At 42.9% G+C, this 21,814-nt stretch overlaps 1 protein-coding gene across 1 annotated transcript; it reads left to right on the top strand.

Moving 5' to 3' along the window:
• The first annotated feature begins 193 nt into the window (after positions 1–193).
• On the top strand, positions 194–5,305 carry shisa2a (shisa family member 2a). Its single transcript, XM_007893508.2, has 2 exons — positions 194–552; positions 4,107–5,305. The coding sequence occupies exons 1-2, from the start codon at positions 261–263 to the stop codon at positions 4,634–4,636; spliced, it is 822 nt and encodes a 273-aa protein (XP_007891699.1). The 5' UTR covers positions 194–260; the 3' UTR covers positions 4,637–5,305.
• The last annotated feature ends 16,509 nt before the right edge of the window (positions 5,306–21,814 follow it).

Raw genomic sequence — 21,814 nt, 5'->3', positions numbered from 1 at the left:
AGAGAGATTGAGAGAAGATTCAGAGAGAAAGAGGGATTGAGAGATCTTGTTGCCTGGCAATCAGACCTGTTGAAAGGGAAGGACAAACAACACTGAGGACAACTTCCAAAAGAAACTTCAAGTGGAGCTGGAGAGCCGGATTGGGGTGGGTGGGTGTGGGGGGAATCTTATTGATGACTTTGTGTGTGTGACCAGCCCGCAGTGGGACCTAGATTGGTGGTCAGACAGATAGACAAGAGAGACATACCCTGCAGGACCTGATGATGGGGTCCATCCATTTCTGCGCCCTCTTTGCTCTGTACTCCGGCTATCTGCTGGCTCTGGTAGCCGGCTCCGGGGAGTACTGTCACGGCTGGTCCGATGGTCAAGGAGACTGGCACCCGGGCTTCCAGTGTCCTGAGAGGTACGATGGAGCCGAGGCCACCCTTTGCTGCGGCTCTTGTGAGCTCAGGTATTGCTGCTCTGTCTTGGACAACCGACTGGACCAGGGCGTCTGCAGCAACGATAACTACATGCAACAGGAGGCAGACTCTCACACCAGGACTGCATCTGGTAAGAAGTTTACTCACTTACAATAATAATAACTATTTTTATTATTAATTGTTATAATAATTCTTGCATTTGGTCCAGCGCCTTTTATCATGTCAGAAGGACTCCTCGAAGCGCTTTGACAGGTTTAACTGTAAAGCGGATTGATTGTGTATTTCGTGAGCCAAAGGCAGCAGCCAGTTTGCCGCACAGCAACAACTACAACAACCAAAGCAAAATTACATTTGTATAGCGAGCGCCTCTCACGTCGGGAGGACGTCCCAAGGCGCTGGACAGACAGCAACGTCCCGCAAGCAGCCGTGGAGTGAGTGACTGATTTTATCCGGGGGGGGGGGGGGATTGTTGGCCAGGACACCTGGAGAGAGAGAGAGACTCCTTCCTCTCTTCCGTGGGAGCTTTAACAGGTAGACGGGTTTAACGTCTCATTCGAAGGACGGCACCTCCGATGGTGAAACACAACCCCAGCGCTGCGTTGCAGCATCAGATTAGACTGCGTGCTCACTAAGCACAGCTAAGTCACTCATTCAGCTCTTTGCCACCTCCCTCCCCTCCTCCTTCCCTCCCCCATATGAATCATCTTTTGAAATGGATTTCATTTCAAATCCATTTGAAACCCCTCCCCCCCCCACTCACCAAGAAGTGTTATAATAATAATAATCCTTGCATTTGATATAGCGCCGTATCGCATTGCCCAGACATCTCAAAGTGCTTGACAGAATACACTGTAAAGTGAATTGACTGTATATTTTGTGGGTGAAACGCAGCAGCCAATAGTGCACAGCAGCGTCCCACTAGGAGTCGTGGATTGAAGTGACCAAATTATTATTATTTTTTTGAAGGGAGTATTACCCTTATTAAGTAGGGGTTCCTACTTACTGCTAGGTAAACAGTAGCGTGTGGAATTAGGAAACTTGCGTAAGGGTTTCACCCTGACCGGGTATCGAGCCTGGGTCCTCTCGCTTGTGAGGTGAGCGCTCTAACCAATATAGATTCCCGCGGTGCTGGACATTTACCTCATACAACTGTAAACTATACTGACAATAATTTTTTTGTATTTGATCGAGTGCCTTAACACACCGACGAAACATCTCTGAGCACTTCACGGGATTCACTGTAAAGTGTAGCGACTGTGTGTTTGCAGCTGCCGAATGCGATATTTGTAGGTATATAAATAATGCTGAATGCACCCCTCTTAAAAGGCCCGAAATGCTAAGCATTCTGAAAACAGATTTGCCCAAATACCCAGTAAACGGAATGCGCTTGTATACACGTAGGTCCTTCTGACATGAATAACTACCATTGAAAAGCTTGCTGACCAGGGCTGCTCTCCAAGCCCCAAAACAAACTGCTTAGCTGCCAAGTGGAGTTTAAGGTGGAAGAAAAAGTTGACTGTTGAGGGGGCCCAGATTTGTGGGGTCGCAAGCGCACGTACAGCTGGTTGTAACATTTAGCTCTACGGCTGCCTTAATGGCCCAGTAGCGCATCCTAGATTTCAAGAGTATTGTTCAGGTACCGGTTTGCGTTACGCCCTGAATCTGCAGACGAGTGCATTGAATGGGGAGCTCTCCGTTTACACTGTCTTTCAGAGCTTTCAGCCCCTCTTCCTGTCCTGAAGGCAGGGACTCTTGCGAGGGCATTTTGCACAGCACTTTGCCCTAATGGCCATTTATTCACGGATGAACACAAACAATGAGTGTCAGCAGTCCTGCAGGGCAATCGCTGTTTTCACACGACTCCCCCCAACTTCCCCCTCCCCCCCCCCCCCCCCCCCCGCACACACTTTCTAGCAGGGGTCACTGAGCACTGGCTAATTTCCTTCCTTAGCCCAGGGCACTGAGGACGATAACCCCCAAATGCCAACTCAGGAAGAGACGAGGAAGAGAGAGACCTTTGCAGATCTCCCCGGTGTCATGCTACGTTACACAGTAATGTACTCCCCTCCCCACCAGACCATCGCCGCAATCTGTCTTTTAGCAAATATCAAGTCGATTACTGAATCACTGAACCAAACATTTCCCACCACGTGTCAAGCAACTGAAAGGAGACTCTGGTACTGTGCGCCTCTCCCAGTTTTTTTTTTCGTCCAATGCCGCGGTGCACGGAAGCCAGAATTGTTTCAACTCTGCCAATGGTTTCACCAGATGGAGATCGTATACTTTGGGTGGTTATAGATGCTATTTTTTAGAGATGCATTTAGCATAATGCTCTTGGCAACGTTGCAGTGCTGATCAGGGCACCGTTACATTGTTGTGCGATGTGTTATAATCCAGGATTTAAAAGTCCCTCCGGTTACAGTGTAAATTGGTTTCAAGACAAAGACCCGAATGAACCCAACAAAAGCCGCGGATTAGGAACAGTTTGAAATGGTTACACTGCGCATCAGGTAACGGAATAGAGTCACGTTCATGGTCACCATGTTCCACAATGTAGGGAACAACCAAGGCATTAATCCGAAATTTTCCAACAGGGGAGTCAGACTCATCTAAACATAGATAAAAGGGAAGCCATTGCACACGAACACAGTGTTAGTGCACGCACCATAGTATGTAGTGTATAAGAGCATATATTCTATTGCGATAATCTATACGAATATAAATTCAACTATAATATTAACTTCAAACATAACAACAAATGAGTGATATAAACCGAATACTCTCAGCGCTGTTGGATACGTACCTTGTGTCAATGAGGACACTGCATAACTGGTTACTCGTTGGTAATCCGGTCTTCGTTGCTTTGCAGAGTAAAATTCAAGTTCTTCATCCTTTCAGATATCCTACAATAACTTTAATTTGTATGGTGCGCTCTTCACGCAACTAATGTTTGACACTTTAGGGACTGTATATCCAGAACAATTTCACACGCACATGAGTTTAGTAGTGGTTCATGCTCACAACTTCAGCACGTACGTTTTCAAAACGATAGGATTGCTTTGGAATAACTGAGTCCAAATACTCGCCTCGTTTGTGTGCTGTTTGTAAAGATAATAATCTTTGCGTTTGATATGGTGCTTTATCATGTTAACAAAATGTCTCAATGTGCTTCACATGATTTACTGTAGGCCCTGTGCATTTTGCAGGCAAAAAAAAACACTTATCTTTGAAGATTAAATGAGCTGTGGAGTTATCTCTCTTAAAATGAATTGATTTAGTAAAGCTTCAACAACACTAGGAAACTTGTGCCGATCAGTATTTATGAACTATAATTTTGTCTTGATACAGAAATCTGCTATTAGTCAGTGCATAATGTAAGCACTTCATGTAATGTCAATGAGGTCTGAATACCCAAGGGCATCACCACCTTCCTTCCCAGACACATCTGGTTGCAGCTGTTGGCTTTAATAAGAATAATAAAAATAATAATAATCCTTGCACTTGATATAGCGCCTTATCGCGTCTTTGAGACGTCTCAAAGCGCTTCACAGAATGCACTGTAAAGTGCATTGACGTTTTGCATTTTATCGAATGATTAAAATATGAATTGGTGTGTAATAAGACGTCTACGATCTCTCCAGAACAGTTTTTAAAACATTTTTCTTCTTTGCGTCCTCTTTGCAGTGCCCATGTACCTGCCGTTCCTGATTGTGGGCTCCATATTCGTGGCGTTCATCATCGTCGGGTCGTTCATTGCGGTTTGCTGCTGCCGATGCCTGAAGCCGAAAGAAGAGGAGAACCAACAGAGCGTTCCCTCCCAGAGTCGCCTGTTGGAGCTGGTCCCTCCGCCCAGCGTCAGAAGCCCCTCGCGACACTCCACGTCCAGCACCACCACCACCTCCACCAGGAGCTCTGTGGGACGTCAGAACAACATGTGCTCCGTAGGCACAGACAGCATCAACCTCTACATGAACGTGCCGGCGAATTTCCCGGTCATGGGTTGTCATCAAGCCCAACAGTTTCTGCCTCCTCAAAGCACGGCCAACCCCTTCCTCCCGCCCCATTATCTGAGCTACGGAATTCCAGCTGACCACACGCTAGTCATGGCTCCTCCATTCGTGGACAGACCAGGCTACGGACAACCACCTCCTATTCCTTATTCACACGGAGCAATACACGGTGATCAGCTGATGTACCCCGCGGTGACTCTGTAAGAATCTTCAGGAAGGGAGAGGGAGGGTAAGATTCCTCTCGCCGTTAAGTGCAGCCTCATTGACTATCTGTACTTAGAAACGGGAACAACGCCACAAAATTGCCTATCTTTGGTGCTAATTTCTAAATATTGTTCAATACCTTATGTGCCAGATTGTTGCCTTCTCATATTGACTGAGATACACTGAGCCAGTTGATCTTCTCAATGTTCTTGTAAATTATGCCGTGTTTTTTATAAGCTGGATGCTTGATTTTTTTTAATCAAAAAAACCTCCTTTGTTGCATTTATTGTATTCCATTTGCACACTGTTATTTCGGAAATTGAGGACGTTAATGTATTCAAGTCAGATGTTTATGCTGAGCAATCGTTAGAAAGTTGTAGCTGGTAANTTTTTTTAAATACGTCGTTCAATCTGGATATTACAAAGATGTGTCAACTATGTACATAACAGGAACTTTGACTTCACCCTGTAATATAGTTTGTAAGTACCCCAAAATGGTTTTGTAAATGTTTGCATATAGTATGCGACAATAATTCTGTGTATTATTTGGGTGATGTATCCTTTTTGTGTTGCTTCTGCAAAGGAGAGTTTTGTGTACAGTTTATAAACATCCAAACGCTTTTTATAAGGTCTATTTCCGAAAAAGGGCACTTACATTTTGTAAAGACACTCTCAGGATGTAAATAAAACTGAAAACAAAGGTAGAATGTATCGGTCTGAGCGTTTGTAGTAGTTGCATGTTTTCTGCATTTTGTTTTCTCTCTCTCAACAAAACGTGTCTCGAAGGGTCTGGAATGGGGTGGGGGTGACAGGAATGCCCTTTGCAGATGTTCTGTCTCAAAGTGCTGAATGGTTGTACGTCCTGCTAGCAAATTAGCAAATCAGAATTCCTAACTCTTACAAAAACTCTTGGCATCTGGTTTGGAAAGGGGATCATCGACTCATTATGAATGGCCCTGTGCTGAGAAGTCATGCAGGTCACTTACTCCACTATGTTCCTGACAATTGTACGGGTTCTTAAAGGGCTTCCTGTAACATTATATGACTGTTTGTGTCTGGCTAAACCTGTTAATGCCAGGAACCACAGAGGCCCAAATTCCACTAGCCCAAGTCAAATAAAACGGTTTTGCCTTAACGCTTAAGATCTCGGATACAATTGCATGAAATTCTTAAGCGGGAAGGCAGGTTTACGCAGTTCTTTTAAAAGAGCCGGCGTCACAATTATAACTGAATTTCAGAATTTTCCACAGTATCATGCAACTTTAATTTTACGGCTTACAGGCTGTGAATTTCAAGCCTCGAATTGTTGAGGTTAGCAAGAATTTATTTGGGGAAGAGAAACCTCCATCTGAAGTCTAAGGTTCCAGATAGACGTCTAATAGCCAATGGCTACTTTTAACCCATATGAACAATTATAATCTAGAGTAGCTCCAGGAGCAGACAGTCTCTTAGTGGTTGAATTAATACCGTGTTAGTATCAGACTTCAACCACACACGTACTGTACTGTATGCTGGTTTATTTCAAACGTGTTTGGAAGTTCAAGCACAATTTTGACAGGCCCATGTACTTGGCTCATCCTAGATTGCATAGACATTGCCAACATTTAGCTTTACTATTTATCACATTGCACAGCTTGTGATTTTCAAGCTGTTTATGTTTTCCTTTTTTTGAAGAGTTTTTAATCAAATTATATTTTAGCTGAACTTTTAAAGAAGGATAATCCGATGGGAGGGGGAAATAACAGTTATTTATAGGAAGTTAATAACTTTTAACAGTAGAATCTGTGCATAAAATATGAATTAAGTATACTTTGCTGGAAAAATCCTTTGAAATAGACTTATGCAAAGGCACACTTAGCATTTAATTAAACTTTTTTTTATTAATTGTGGCCGTTCTGTATTTAAGGCAGTGGGTAAAGCCACAAAAGCAGATTACTGATACCAACCCAGCAGCCAGCTTTCATATGGCTTAAATTATTCTGTGAATGCTCGTCAAATCACTAAAGGAATTGGCCACGGAATCAGTGCTGGTATTAATGTTAGCTGCACCACACTGCCAGTACTGTGAAATTCAGCCTCGCTTGGAAATCAGTTTGAACATTAGCAGAAAAAAGAACCCATTACAGAGGATTGCTTGCCTTTTTTTCTTGAGTGAGGCTGTTACTGCTCAGGCAATGCTAGGTAGAGCTATCAAAGACAGTAGTTTTCTGCATGTCTACTTCCTAAGATATAGCACTGTGTCCAGCAAGTCTCATAGGAAGTTGCTTTACTTAATCCCTTTGAATGGCCAGTTTGTATTACCGCCAGAGCCCTAGCGTCGAATACAGGACTTGCGACGATAAATAAACTGTATAAAATATCAAATAACCAACTTGTCCTTTTTATTCTTTCCACAGCTCCTGGTGCTGAGAATAAAACTCGTTTTGTTTTAGTTTCTTCAGTAATGCTCCACTTGGTTTCTGCCAAATTAAGGACACTCACTTTACTTTTAAGCCCGGTCTGTGCTGGGGTAACAACAGGTAATTGTGAGGCCACAATTAGTCTTCGGGATTGCCACAATTTTTACGTGATTTTAAAATTTCAAGACAAATTTAAAATACAGGGTTAAAACTAAGTAGAATTCTTTGGGGCCTCAGATGAGTACAAAATCGGACTTAGCTACTTTGCACATCAGAGTTGAATAACGTGTCTTGAGTTCATACGTGAAGAACAGTCAATTTGGTGAGGTTACCAGAGGAAATTCCCCCCTCCCTCCTCCACTGGCTCATTGTCAGACTCCGCCACTGTGAAACACTCAGGGACGCTATCCTGCGTGAAGGGCGCTATATATAACTGCAAGTTGTTGTTGTTGAGATCTTTAGTGGGCTGAGATTCCAGGTGGCCTGCGTGGCTGTGGGACGTTGCTGTGTGCAAAATTGGCTGCCACGTTCGCTTGCAAATCCGGTCAGTAATTCCTGTGAGGAGCTTTGAGACATCCTTCTGACGTGATAAGGCGTGATATACCAAATGCAATGATTACACTGAGATACGGACTGAAAATAACTTCTCCTGTCCCTGTTTAGCAATTTATTTTCTTTTAGATTTCCTTCTCTTTCCCAGATTTTTGTACCACTCCTTCCTCGTGCTACGGGGTGGAAGGTGAGATGATCAGGACAGGATTGGCCTCACGGTTGTCCTCGATACCTCTCCGTTCACCAAGAGCAGAACTCATCCTGCCCATGCAAGCTCTCCCTTCCAGTAACCCGATCCTAAACTCGCAAGTACCTAAGTAAGTGTATAATTTGAAAAATTCAGAAAGGAGTAAATTTACGGGCCGGCTCCAGATTCTCCAACGTTCCCTGGGGGAAGCTGAAAAAATTATAGGACTCCAACCACGGAAACTCTTCCACCTAACAAGAGTTCACTCTGCCCTTTTCCATTTCCTGGAATGTTATAAAGGCATTGATCTAGGGAACGGCAGGAAAGCTGCTGGCTAACCACTAATTTCTCAGCCAATACCTAATGGTAAATGACTCCTTTTTGGCATTCATTCAGAAAACTTTGTGGAAATGCTTCCTCTAACGCCCTCCTCCCCTCCCCACTATCCAACAGCTTTCTCAAAGTTCTGCTTTAAACCACTGATGTTTTTCTCTGCGAAAGTAAGGGAAACAGCCAAAAGCTGTGAGGCAGAGCGGGGGAAGCTGGGGAGACTGATTTATGGGGTAATGTTGTTTGTGAAATGTGTGTCATGTTGTAAGGAAGGCGTAAAGGGGAAACACACAGACTTCAGCCCGTATTTTCAAAATGAAACAAAGTGATTAATCAGAAGCAACCTTGAACAGAGCGCAATCGAGTTACGTAATCTTTCGATCCCTGAGCTGCAATGTCTGAGCAAAATTTAAAGCCCAGATATGGAAGAATTGTGTCGGTCATTTCACGATGAGCACTAGACTGAGCGCCTTGGGATGTCCTTGCAATGTGAAAGGTGCTGCATAAAAGTAATTTGTTGTTGTTATTGTTGTAGACTTGGCATCAAAAGATTCTGGGTTTGAAACCTATGGCTCAGCCCTTCGTGTGTGTAAAAAAAAGTCCTCCAGAGGCAAAAGGGAAGTAAACAGAATATTTCTGAAGCAATTAACTGTGCCGTGCCGCCACCACCACCAACCAACAACAACAACAACTTGCACTTATATAGCGCCCACCAAGCAGGGTAGCGCCTCAGAGTGCTTAACAGTGACAGAGCCTGACTCCGAGCAGGGGGGAGGGGGGGAGGTGGCCGTAAGCATGGTCAAACAGAAAAGTCTTCAGGTCGGACTTCAAAGAGGGGAGAGGGGGGGGGGGCAAGGCGGAGGGATTGAGGGAGAGTGTTCCAGAGATTTGGGGCATCATGGCTGAAAGCACGACCGCCCTCCGATGGTGGGGCGGAGGGTGCGAGGGACGGGCAGGAGGCCGGTGCCAGTCAAGCGGAGGAGCTGGGTAACGGATTGGGGAGTGAGGAGGTCGGAGAGGTAGGGAGGTTCCAGGGAATGAATGGATTTGAACTCGAGAGTGAGGATCTTGAAGTCAATCCATTCGGTGATGGGCACGCTCATCCATTTGGCTTTAGATTTGTTCCACAAATAGCCCCAACGATCCTCAGTGTTCAAGGAACCGTCTGCAAATGGTCTTTCATCAGTGGCTGTTAACACTGAAGAAAAATTAAGAGGGGAGATCACGGAGACAGAGACAGTTTGCAAATCCATTGAGACATGGGAGCCATCTCTATGTTTGGTCAGTCAGTTACAGTCTTATCAGTCTATAGGTGATGTAATCATTTGAACTAAATGCAGTATCCCTCAGGGACTAGTATTCTGAGGAAAGATATTTTCTGAAAGGTTAAGTGCCTACCTTTTCCTGAATTCAATCATTCGCAGTTTCTCTTTATATCCTTACAGATTGCCCAGAGTTCGTACTCGAGGAAGGTATTAAATTAAAAGACGTGCTGACTTTTAATTTCCATTTTCAATTCGCAGAATCACAAAAGGTGTTTATGTGAGGCTGATAGAAATCTCCTCTCTCACCACAAATAAAATAAAGTAACATTCCGCTGTTTATTTCTCCCAAGTTGCTGTGTTTGTGCCAGAAGTTCATAACAAGTGAAAATTACAAGCAGGGACAGAAACAGGGCATCAGACCTTTATGGGAATAGTATTTATTGTGTTTCAACTAAGCAATAGACATTGCAGCCAAATGCCACCGATCCTCGCCCTTCAAAACTCACTTGAATATGTTTTATTTTTAAAAACTCCAATTGAGCAAGTTCGGTCAGATTGCATCACATATAACATCAGTGGAGACAAAATGATTGTATTTGGATTGCAGTGGGACACTGCTGTGCGCAATTGGCTGCCGCGTTTCGCCCACAATTATATAGTCAATTCACTTTACAGTATATTCTGTGAAGCACTTTGAAACAACTAGAAGACGTGAAAAGTGCTATATCAAATGCAAGGATTATTATATTATATATTATTATAGTATAAACTCCCATCCAGTTTGCCTTCCACCATCCTGGCAGTCGTTTGCACATGTCACGTCCCAAACTATATACTGTATCCCGAGATATTATTTCCTAACAGAAATCTATCTAATTTGTTCTTGAAAGGATCTTCTTGAAAGGCATCCTGTCACTGTATTTCCTCCTGTTGCCTTAATCTGTCAGGAGCACTTAATGCTTCACCTCCTATTTAATTGCCGTGCACTGGAGAAAACATGTAGATTAGTGAGTGCGAAAACTGAAACTTAAAACCCCTCGGCCAAAAAAAAATCAACACAAACCGCAAAAAAAATAATTTAAAGTAAGGAAAAGCAGCTGGAAATCTACACCGACGGAGAAAAGCCAGACTTGGTTTCCCCCAAAATATTTTCTCTGACAGGGGAAAAAAATGCTTTTTTGTCAATAGAAAGGAAAGGGAGGCTTTTTTTATATATATATAAATATATAAATAAAACTCAACGACTACATGCATTAATTCCTCATGTCAAAAAACAAAAACTGTCTTGTCTTTTTTTAAAAGGCAAAGACAATGCTGAGCTGACCAAGTCAACAGTCTCGTTGACTCTTGACACAGTCTTGCTCACAGAGCAAGGCTCGGCTCTTCACAAGCAGCACAAAGACTCCTTTAGCCCAGAGCCCCTGGGGATTAGAAACTCTTTCCAAAAGGTGCATGATAATGGTCAGTAATGATTCATTTGTCTCCTCCGTGGCCTCTCGGTGGAACCCGACTACAAATATGAAAAGGCCAAGAACACTTCGGGCCGTGGAATTATTAATGCAGGTTTTATCACTTCCCTTGTAACCAACCGGTGGTTTTGTGAGTGTGGGTGTAACAGGAGATTAATTGGAAACTGAAGTATCTTGTTCACAGAAATCCTCCAGCGCACACAGCATGCAAACGAAAGTTTCCACATCATTAAGACTTTAGGATTTGTGGAGCAGAGATGGTCATTTGTAAACACAGACCTCCATCAGTGACATCAAAGGTAATCTCTGAGGTACAGTGATCCACACAACTGGGGTCTTTTCTGAAGGCTTTTAAAGCCTTACTTCTTACTTTGAATAGTCTTGGAAGGATTAAACTCCTTCAACCGATCTATTTTCAAATAGTTATTTCCCAAATTATAATCATTTGGAAATTGATGGCCTTGTGTTTTCTATTTTCATTTCAAATTCATCAAACCTATAGCATTGACTGCCCCACTCCTCACTGCCTCTCTCCAATAGGACACGACTGCTTTTGGCACCAATTATAAGTGTGAGTAGACTCTGGCTTCACCTTGTTTATGCCACCAACTATGGCAGAAAGAATAAAAGACTTCAAAAGGACTTTTTTTTAAAAAAACAGCAAAAAGTGGGGTCTGGGAATGACAATGGCGAATAATCAGCAGGCTACCTTCCTTCTTTTGATTTGTTTTCAACAGTTAGGGCTCCCCCTCTGCTTTCCTCTTATTGCAATAATTACATTCCAGCAGTTAACAAACAATCTAATCCTCTGTGTTCCTTTGCCTGAGTTCCCAATCACCTGTCATCTTCAATGGGAATTAATGCAAAGCTAGTTAGCGATAGATAATTGCCTCTTTAACCTCCATTGGGATAAATTTGGGAGTCTTGTTGTTTGCTTCCTGGAACTCTTGAAGAGGCAAACAATGGGCAGCCCCAAGTCTCTGCTTTTCATCTGTCTTAATTGTCCTGACTCCTCTCTCCAGTGACAAGGACTGGCTCAGGAGAGCTTTCTTGTGCTCGTTCGCTGACTATTCCAAACCAGCCCCTCCAATTAGCAAGAATTAAATTACAGGTCTTAATCCACATTAAATGAAATAATCAAACGAGATTTTCGAAGGCTGAATGGATGCAAATGTGTTTTTTTGCTGGGGGGAGGGGGAGAGAAAGATAGAGAGAAAACTGGTTTTAAAGAGGCCCTATTAGGTTCCCTTTGATAACTCAGTTACTCATAAAGCCTAGAGTGAAAACTGACCCAGAAGTTTTGTACTAATAGCTGATGCAACTCAAGCAGGACTAGGGCTCCATGATTGGCCTCAACCACCTCCCCCACTACACCCATCGCCAGTTTATGGAGGAGAAACATTATCCAGGGTTCCAACTCCTGATTAGTATCCAGTGATCTCAGGTCATGGCAATGAATATACAATTGCCAGAATCCCAAGGTTGTGTGTTACACTCTTAAAATGCTTCTAAGTTGGCGTGTTATTATGATTTGGAGACCTGCAGTGTCGTGGTTAGAGCACTCGCCTCGCAAGCGAGAGGACTCAGGTTCGATTCCGGGCAGAGCAAAACCTGAGGCGAGTTTCCTTACTCCACACATCTCTGTTTACCTAGCAGTAAGTAGGAACCCCCAATTCACAGATTGTTTTCCGGGGGTAATAATCCTTCCAAAAAAAATGTGGTCACTCAATCCACGACAGTTTGTGGGACATTGCTGTTCACAATTGGCTGCCGTGTTTTGCCCACAAAATACACAGTCGATTAATTCACTTTACAATATATTCTGTGAAACGCTTTAAGATGTCTCAACAATGTGATGAGGAGCTACACCAAATGCAAAGATTATTATTATAAGTGTTAAACGAATCCTAAGAGATTGAAAGAAAAACCTTAAGATGTAGCCTCTCCTTCCTTTCATATGCCACATTTTTAATCTAATTCTTTTAATGGCTTGCAATATTGAGGCATTAAAGTTTCTCTTGGTTCAAGGGCACAACATTGAGACTGGAGAATTGTTAATCAATTCAAAGTGGATCATTGTACTGCACACGATTACTTTTGTCATTTACATTTCATTTTAATTTATTTCAAAGAAACCTTTTAAAAAGGTTACAGAGTTAGACGATTGGATTTATGATACCTTGAAGTATGTAAAGTAGAAAAAAACATTGTGACTTTGATGAACAGAAAAATGGTAATAAGGAACTGGGTTGATCCTTCAACAAATGAATTTTCCAACCATGAGACATTCTGGTACATCCCATAAAAACATGCCAATAATTTGACATGTATTCACGAAACAAATTATGAATTTATCTACATGCTTTGGCCAAATTATAGGTATATTATTATTATACCTATAATTTTAGGTATATTCAGAATTGGACTGTAGCTCCAATTCTGATTATATTATTATTATATACCTAAAATCTTAGTATTATATTAGTCAGCTATAAATTCACAGTCACACTTTATAATAAATCATGTGAAGCTTTTTGAGATGCCCTCCCAACATGAACATACTGTGTCAAACGCGAGGATTATTAGTATTATTATTACTATCATATTAAAATGAATGAAACAGATCATGTGTAGGAACAACTGAAACCTACCTTAGCAATTTGGGGCCTAGGCTAATACTTATAGAATCCTACAGCACAGAAGGAGGCCATTTGGCCCATTGTGCCTGTGCTGGCTCTTTGAAAGAGCTATCCAATTAGTCCCACTCCCCCCGCTCTTTCCCCATAGCCATGCAATTTTTTTTCTTTTTAAGCATATATCCAATTCCCCTTTTGAAAGGTATTATTCAATCTGCTTCCACCTCCCTTTCAGGCTGTGCATTTCAGATCATAACAACTCTCGCTGCGTTAAAAAAAATTCTCCTCATCTCCCCTCTGATTTTTTTTGTTAATTACGTTAAATCTGTGTCCACTGGTTACCAACCCACCCATCGGTGGAAGCAGTTTCTCCTTATTTACTTTCATCCAAAGCCCTCATAATTTTGAACCCTTGTAATTAATGACCTCAAGACCGAGTCTCTTCCCTTCATCGTATCTGCCCAATCTCCACCACATCCCCTCCCAAAACAGCACTGTGCAGCTGCCCCTATTCTCTTCAGCATCTGCAGTTCCCATGCTTACATTTTTGAACGATCGTGCACATGAATACACGTAGTGTAAATTACTGCACAAAGAAACCCTGGCCCACCGAGAGACTGCAGGGTAACTGAGGTAGATCCAATTTCAATCTGCCTTTGATTTTCCGAGCCATGCTTACATCCCCAGGTCTCAGTGTAGCCACGGAGTAGAATAATACTTTATTGAATGGATTTGAGAGAAACAAAAATAATCTTTAAAACTAGGGCAGGGGCATCGAACCACAGGGATCTGATGTGGAATGCGGCAAAGTGTTTGGACGTGAAGCTTTGCCTGGATTCCTGAACTGCCGATTCTCCCAAATTTCAGCACCTTTCCACCATCGGTGCCTTACTCTCCCCAGTCACGTGAAGCACTTTCTGATGCCCTTCAAATGTGAAAGGCGTTCTCTGCACTCATCTAATTTGCTGTTGCGTGTTTTTTTCTGAAATAACATTTTTTTTTACGCAAACTTTGATTAAAGAAAATGCTAGAAATATATTTTAAAAAAAGTTGTTCGAAGTACATCCCCTGAAAGGCCGGATTCATAGGGTAAAATTTACTGGGGTAAAATTTGCTGTGTTATCTCTGTCACTGTGACCCCTACCCCGGGTGAAGGACGCTATGCAAATGCAAGTTGTTGTCGTTGTGGTTAATTATCATAAGGAAAGTCGCAAATTTTCACTCCATTGTGTTTCCGAGTCAAGTTTGTTTGATAAATTGTCAATTTGTAGGTCTGAGGCGCAGTGTGGAGAGTGATGGGTGTGTGTGTGTGTGGAGAGAGACGAAAATTCCAATGTTTTGCCCACTATTATCACTAATCAAACTGATATGATGTACTTTTTTTAAAAAAAATTAACATAAGATTACATTGCTTCATATTCCGAAAGCTACTCGTTTTGGCCCAATATCTTTTAATAACATGTCTAGCGATTGGCTTTTATAGAAATCTGTGATGAGAGATTGTGGCGTAAGCACATGAAATGTCATTTCTTTTACATCCGAGGAATCCCACATTCAATTGGCCAGATTTTCTCGCAGATAAAAAATGCTCAGGCACAACCTACAGCTGCCAATTCTCCACAGACTAGGCAAAGGAAAATAGGACGAGTTTAGTTCAGTCAGACAGTCATTTTTTCTTTGTTCAGCAGAATTTCTCATATTTCAGCTGTTATGTTCATCACACATCAATATGGTCAGCAGAAATAAACCCTCTCTTTATTCAACAATCCAGTGTATCAGTGTATCAAAGGAAGTCCAACTTGCTGCAATAATATTAATACTAATAATCCTTGCATTTGATATAGAGCCTTGCCAAGTCATCGAGCTGATCCTCATCCTCACCTTCGAATTCAAGATCCTCATCCTCACTTACAAGGCCATTCACGGCCTTGCTTCCCCTTACCTCTCCGACCTACTATCCCCCTACTTACCTGCCCGTACCCTCCGTTCCTCTGGCTCCGGTCTGCTCCACATCCCCCACCCCAACCACCCTACCATCGGTGGCCGGGCCTTCAGCCTTTCAGCCCCGAGGCTCTGGAACTCCATCCCCCAGTGCCTTCGCCGCTTCCTCCCTTTCCTCCTTCAAGGCCGGTCTCAAGACCTTTCTCTTCAACTGTGCCTTCAGCTACCCTCTCGATTCTGTACCCCCTCCTCGCTCCCTCTCTTCCCTCCCCTCAACCTGACCATTTCCCCCCAAGGCTCGGGTCCCGAACCAACTGTCCAGCGCCTTGGGGCATCCTCCCGACGTGAAAGGCGCTCTATAAATGAAATCTCGTTGTTGTTGTTGTCTCAGAGTGCTTCTGAAGGATTTTTATCATAGCCTTGCAACTGTAATTTTTTTTCCAATATTGTTGTTTCGGTGGGACAGTCAGTAGCTATTGACACCCAATTATTGACACCCAAGCTATTGACACAGGAGCAAGGACTGAGCTGATGACTGAGTTGATGTGGTTGGCGATGTGACTCTTGATTGTTTAGCATTGAGGAGTGTCAGGGCGAAAAGATATAATCAAAGTCACACAAGTGGGAGTTTGGAGAGGTAGCCATGTGCAATTGAGGACAGGAAACTTAAAACAAACACGGAATCAGAAAGCGAGACAGAGTAAGTGGGGTCCACAGAGACTGGCCTCATTATAGACTGGGATCAGTACACCTCATCGTACGATTTGAACTGAAGCATTCTCAAATAACAAACAAGAGTCAAAATGTTTATTGCAACTTTATAATGGCCAGACTTTATTCCTGCCGCGTAGGAAGTGCGAGCGAGTAAACCAAGTCGCTCTTTGTTTTATCGAGCAGGGGGGAAACATTCCCCCAGTTCGGTTCTCGGAAAAGGTTATGGCGTGTTTTGAAGGAACTTTAAAGAGCGAGAGTTTTTGACTCAGATCTGCGTTGTAACTCAAGGAGCATGTCAAGAAAATAAAGGGAGCCGAGGCAGTGGTGCAGTGAACACTACTACACTGTGTCGTGCAGTTAGGGGACGGCAGCTCAATTTTCACATCCCCGAGAGGAAGAGGTGAAAGGGGAGCCAGGCTAACGGAGCACTGGAAGCAGCAGTAGCAGAGGTTTAGATAACGAGTTGAGGCCAACATTCGCTTGAATGCAAAATAGGTTGCGGCCTCGGGAAGACTTGAGCAAGTATTGGGGGCGGGAGGGGGAACACAATTGGCTCACCACGTTTTGCCCACAAACGACACAGTCGATTCGCTTTACGGTATATTCTGGGAAACGCTTTGATACGTTGCAACGACGTGATAAGGTGCTATTATCAAATGCAAGGATTATTATTATTATTATTATTATAATAAAATTCTCTGAACTTGGCTGCTTATCCTACAAGTTGATGCAACCACTTAGATGACCAATCCAGAGCTGATGAGCCGCATGACAAAGCTAAAGATGGCAGATTAAGTATCAGAATAGTTTAGGCGTGTGATCTGCTCTGGAGAGGCAGCTCAGACTATGTGATTCCAAGTCCCGACACGATGCTTGAACCCACAACTTTCTGACTCAGAGGCAGGAGTGACACTGAGCCAGGCTGACACACATACATTTTCCTACCTAAATGCTTGATAGTAATTACCTGTGTGAATCTCTGTGAGTTGCTTCAACACAAAGCCCTGTAGCTCAGTGGCCAGAGCGCTCGCCTCGCAAGCGAGAGATCTGGGTTCGATTTAAACCTTGGGCAGATTTTCTTACTCCACACGCCTGATAATACTCCCTCAAGAAAAAAAACATTAATAAAATTGGTCACTTCAATCCACGACTGTTTGTGGGACACTGCTGTGCGCAATTGGCTGCCGTGTTTCGCCCACAAAATATACAGTGAATTAACCTTACAGTATATTCTGTGAAGCGCTTTGAGACGTCTAGAAGACGTGAAAAAGCACTATATCAATGCAAGGATTATTTATTATTATTATATATGAAAGCTACTACAAAAAGACAGGTTCTTTCTTTCTTGCATATTTGTCTCATTGATTTTCTCTGAAGAGCATCTCTAAAAATGATACTTTTGCATATATTAGATGTCCTGTACTTGGGGATAGTATTACATCGATCATATGTTGATAACTAAATTAGAAATCCCATGCTAAAAGCACAATGACAAAGATTGCTGCTTTTAGCGATCAGCGTACAGACAGACTGCTTGAATGGATTCTTTGGAAAGTCTCAAGCCAAAATGAAGCACCAACATTTAGCCAATACCAGCACTACAATGTCACTAAGTCAAGAAGCTGTCAATTTCGCCTGCAAAAAAAAACAGATTAAAGGACAAATTGTTGGACTAAAGGAGAAATTCAGTACCGTTTAATCACATTCTATCCCCAGCATACATTAGGTCGCTTTTGTTTGGCACAAGTGAATGGCAAGAATTGAATTCAAGTTCATTCAGCTCAAGTGAATAGGCCAACAGGTCCAAAGTTTCACATTTCTGTGCAATGCCTCTATCAATCACTCAGCATTTATCAGGAAGAAACACTAGATATTGATGACCCCTGATGTCAGCCTTGCAACTTTACCTCTGGTTCAGGATTACAGCCAGACAGCCATGCAGACGGAGACAACAATGGCGTGGCTGTACTGGGGAAACACTTTCGGAGTATTCCCAGAATCTGAGAAGAGTAACCCTCAATTGTCCGGGCTCCAAGAAGCATTTTACACAACAAACAGGAAGGTACAAACCCACCACTACTTACTTACTTACTTACTTACTTTCAGCGCCTTGGGACGTCTTCCTGACGTGAAAGACGCTCTATAAGTGGAATCTTGTTGTTGTTGTTGTTGTTGTTACTTACTTCACTGCTGTTTGTGCTGCTTCCCATATATTGGATTGAAAAGTGGAAAGGGCTATCTACAATTCATCATTATTCCTAGTATTGAATGGGAAGTGGTGTTATTAGTTCCCATTAAGTAATATTGGTCCGAGTACTTTCTTCCTGACCGCCCCAAATAGACAACACATGCATAGCATACACGTTGCCTTAAAATTGTCTGAAAATTTAAGCTCATGTAAGTTTTGGAAAATTCTTAAATTCCGTTTTACTTTAGGAACAAATGTTCTTTTTTTTAACAGTTTTTGTGGGAAAACAGTCTTCCAGTTTAAGACGGAACTTAAGTCTTTTCCAAAGTTTGTACCAATCTTAAATTTTACCATGAGGGTCTTACGGCTGAGACAGAGATTTGGGTCGTGTGATGCCAGGAACAGTAGGGCTTAATGTTATCCGCAAGTATAAAGGTGATTCATTCCTGTGTATTGTTCGATTTATCAGCTCTGCTTTGCAACGGGACAGAAGGTGCTAAACAGAACCCATGCTTTTCTCTTGGGGTCAAGGAGGGAGATGGAGTCAGGACAATGGCAAATCACCAGACAGCCATCCTCACACACTGGCAGGTCATGGAGCAGCTTTGATTCCAGCTGAAGAGCTGGTTCGCTTTGCAAACCCAAGAAGAGATTTGTGGGGGGGGGAAAAACATCCCAAAGTAACTGCCCGGCAATAAAAATAGGAGTCTACGAATAGTCGACCGGATGCAAAAGGCCCTCTGGAAGCAAAATCAAAAAAAGGGAACTGAGGAAAAAAGAAAACAGTAACTTAACATAAATAACTCCTGAACTCAGTGTTTACACAAGCGGAAGTTATTTTTCTTACTGCTTTCTCAAAATTGATTACATGACACTAACTTGCCACTGTGGCATATGGCACTGGGTATAAATCTTCGAGTTGTGCAGGAAAGCTATAAAATAGGAACTGGGAGACCAGATACAAATGTAGAAGCATTGTGTGTGCTTTTAGCTGCACGCACAATAATTCTGCCTTTGAAACGTAATTAAATATTTGTTCTCTTTATCAATTATGCCTGCAGCTTGAGAGATGGCTATACCAAGCTGTTTGATCTACTAAGACAAACTCCGCACTAAATCTGATATCTTTTATTGCGCTAGTTTAGCAGATGTAAGTAACTCAATGTTCCCACATCCCCCCCTCCCTCTCCCCTCAAAAAACAACTGGCTTATGTTACTTATCTATATTAAACTGGTCCGGTGAAAGACATCAGATATGGTGCATGGAAAGCAGACAGGAAAAGTGCGTTGGAAAAGTGTCATTGATACCACAGGTTGCAAGAGCATTAGCTTGTAGCTGCTGGAAAAGAATGCACAAAGGGCACTTCAGGATGTTCCTGCAAATCCAATCAGTTTAATGCAAATTCTTTGCACTTTATCGTCATATCGTCACTTTGTTTCCCTCTTTGTAAAACCGTTCGCACACATAGCATTAGAGTGACATAGACTGTAAAGCACAGTAGTAATTAACTATGAGGAAATGCTTTGAGACTTTTCAACATAATAAGTCGCTGTGAAAATTCACCTTCTTTCTTCATTGTTATAATAAATAATAATAATAATAATAATCCTTGCATTTGATATCGCGCCTTATCACTTCATCGTAATGGCTCAAAGCGCTTCACAGGATTTACTGTAAAGTGTAGTGTCTGTGTATTTGTAGGTGAAGGCGTTCCCACAACAGTGTCCCACAAACAGCCTTGAAGTGAGTGACCAATTTTATCTGTGGGTGGGTTGGCCAGAACACCAGGGGAAGACTCCCTTCTCTTTTCGAATAGTGTCACGGGATTTTTAACATTCACTGTGTCTCTCTGTGAATCTCTTGCAGTGTTTGTTGGCACAATTGCAAATTTCAGCTTCTACTCACTCTCATGTTACCCAAGTCCTCTCCAGGATTCGTTTACTAGAGTAAATAAATGTTCACACAATCAATTTCAGCCTCTGTATATTTAAACTCCTGCTGAAAACCTGACAATATACAGCTGTCTTGTCTTAAATAATAACATCACAGTGCGCTCCCCATAGGACACCTCTGCTCCCTCTGCGAGGCTTGAAGTGTAGACTCAACTTTACAGTGCGGTCAGGGCTGGTGAGAAATGTTCAATGTGACAGCAGTTTTCACCATCTTCCGCTAAAACTTCCTGAAAAATCGTAAGCAAATGTGATGGCCTCAGCTTCCACTAACTAGTGGAAATGTGAAACTAATCCCTCAACACGATCAGCGTGGTTTCAAGCCCTTTTTATTCTGTATGTTTTCTTTATAGTTAGAACTGACTTAGCATTTTCAAAGGAGCTCCTTTGTTATGGGGGTTGGGGGGGGAGAGTGTTATTTGACCATTTTGAATGATCTCTGCGTTTTCTGGGTCACAATGAAAGGATCAGCCCCGGCTCCACCGATGGCAAACACAGACCAGGTAACTCCGGTTCTCACTCTGTGTTGAGTTAGTTGGCACGAAGAGCGCTAACATTGTTCTCAATGCCACTGGGGCTGGCGAGGGGGGTGGGGGGATCAGACAAAGTTCCCACACCTCATGGCTATCCATTGCCCCCACCCCGTCCCTCCACCCCCACCTTCTGGACAACCAATGCATGTGGATAGAGGGGACAGAATGACATCAGACTGCAATGACTATCACCTGCCTCATTCGGTGTCTGGACACACACAACCAAATTGGCTGCTGCGTTTTGACCTTCAAAATACACAGTCACTGGGCTTTGCCGTAAATCCTGCGAAGTGCTTCGAGATGTCCTCCCCTCCAGGCGTGAAAGGCGTGATGTCAAATGCAAGGATTATTGTGGTTATTATTATTGTTATCATTTATCGTTAAAAATAGGTTTGAGTGTCCCAGTGTCTGCTGAGTTAGCAGATCTCAGCTGGAGCAGTTGTCCGTGAGCTACAAAAGGCTTCACTGCTCCAGTCCAAGGGAACGTGGAAAATAGGCAAAGTATTTCCTTTTCTGCTGGCAGCAGGAGGTGGGAGTTTTGCTTCGAAGTGAAAGTAAAGTCGTGGCGCACTTTACAATGCATTTTAAATCTAGTACAAAGTTGAGATGGTTTACAACCTCCTCGGCTTGGTACCGGGAACCTGTAATACAGTGGCCATCTGCTGGCCACAGTAGGGAACGGCACATGCTGGAAAAGACCCTAAAAGTTGTCTTTCCATTCATTGGCGATTCACGGCAAGTTAATAATAATACTGTGTTAAGGTAATAATTAATCCTTGCATTGATATAGCGCTTTATCGTGTCGTTGAGACGTCTCAAAGCGCTTCACACCATACACTGCAAAGTGGCTTGACTGTGTATTTTGTGGGCGAAAGCAGATTGCAGGAGCGGACGACGTGATTATGTTAGAGGATCTGACGGCAAAGCGGAGAGCTCTCCCCCAGCACTGAGCGTCAGACGAGACGTTCAGCTCGCAGTCCCGACGTGAGTCTCGAGCCCGAATTTTCTGACCCC

This window comes from Callorhinchus milii, unplaced genomic scaffold, assembly GCF_018977255.1.
Source record: "Callorhinchus milii isolate IMCB2004 unplaced genomic scaffold, IMCB_Cmil_1.0 Scaffold15, whole genome shotgun sequence".
Lineage (NCBI taxonomy): Eukaryota > Metazoa > Chordata > Chondrichthyes > Chimaeriformes > Callorhinchidae > Callorhinchus > Callorhinchus milii.
Note: the sequence above shows the minus strand (reverse complement) of the source record. Positions and strands in the feature narration are given on the sequence as shown.

Bases quoted from the DNA above. Each gene is read 5' to 3' on its own strand.
- shisa2a (XM_007893508.2), top strand. From the start codon at position 261: ATGATGGGGTCCATCCATTTCTGCGCCCTCTTTGCTCTGTACTCCGGC. The intron at 553-4,106 runs GTAAGAAGTTTA...TCCTCTTTGCAG, and splicing joins TCACACCAGGACTGCATCTG to TGCCCATGTACCTGCCGTTC.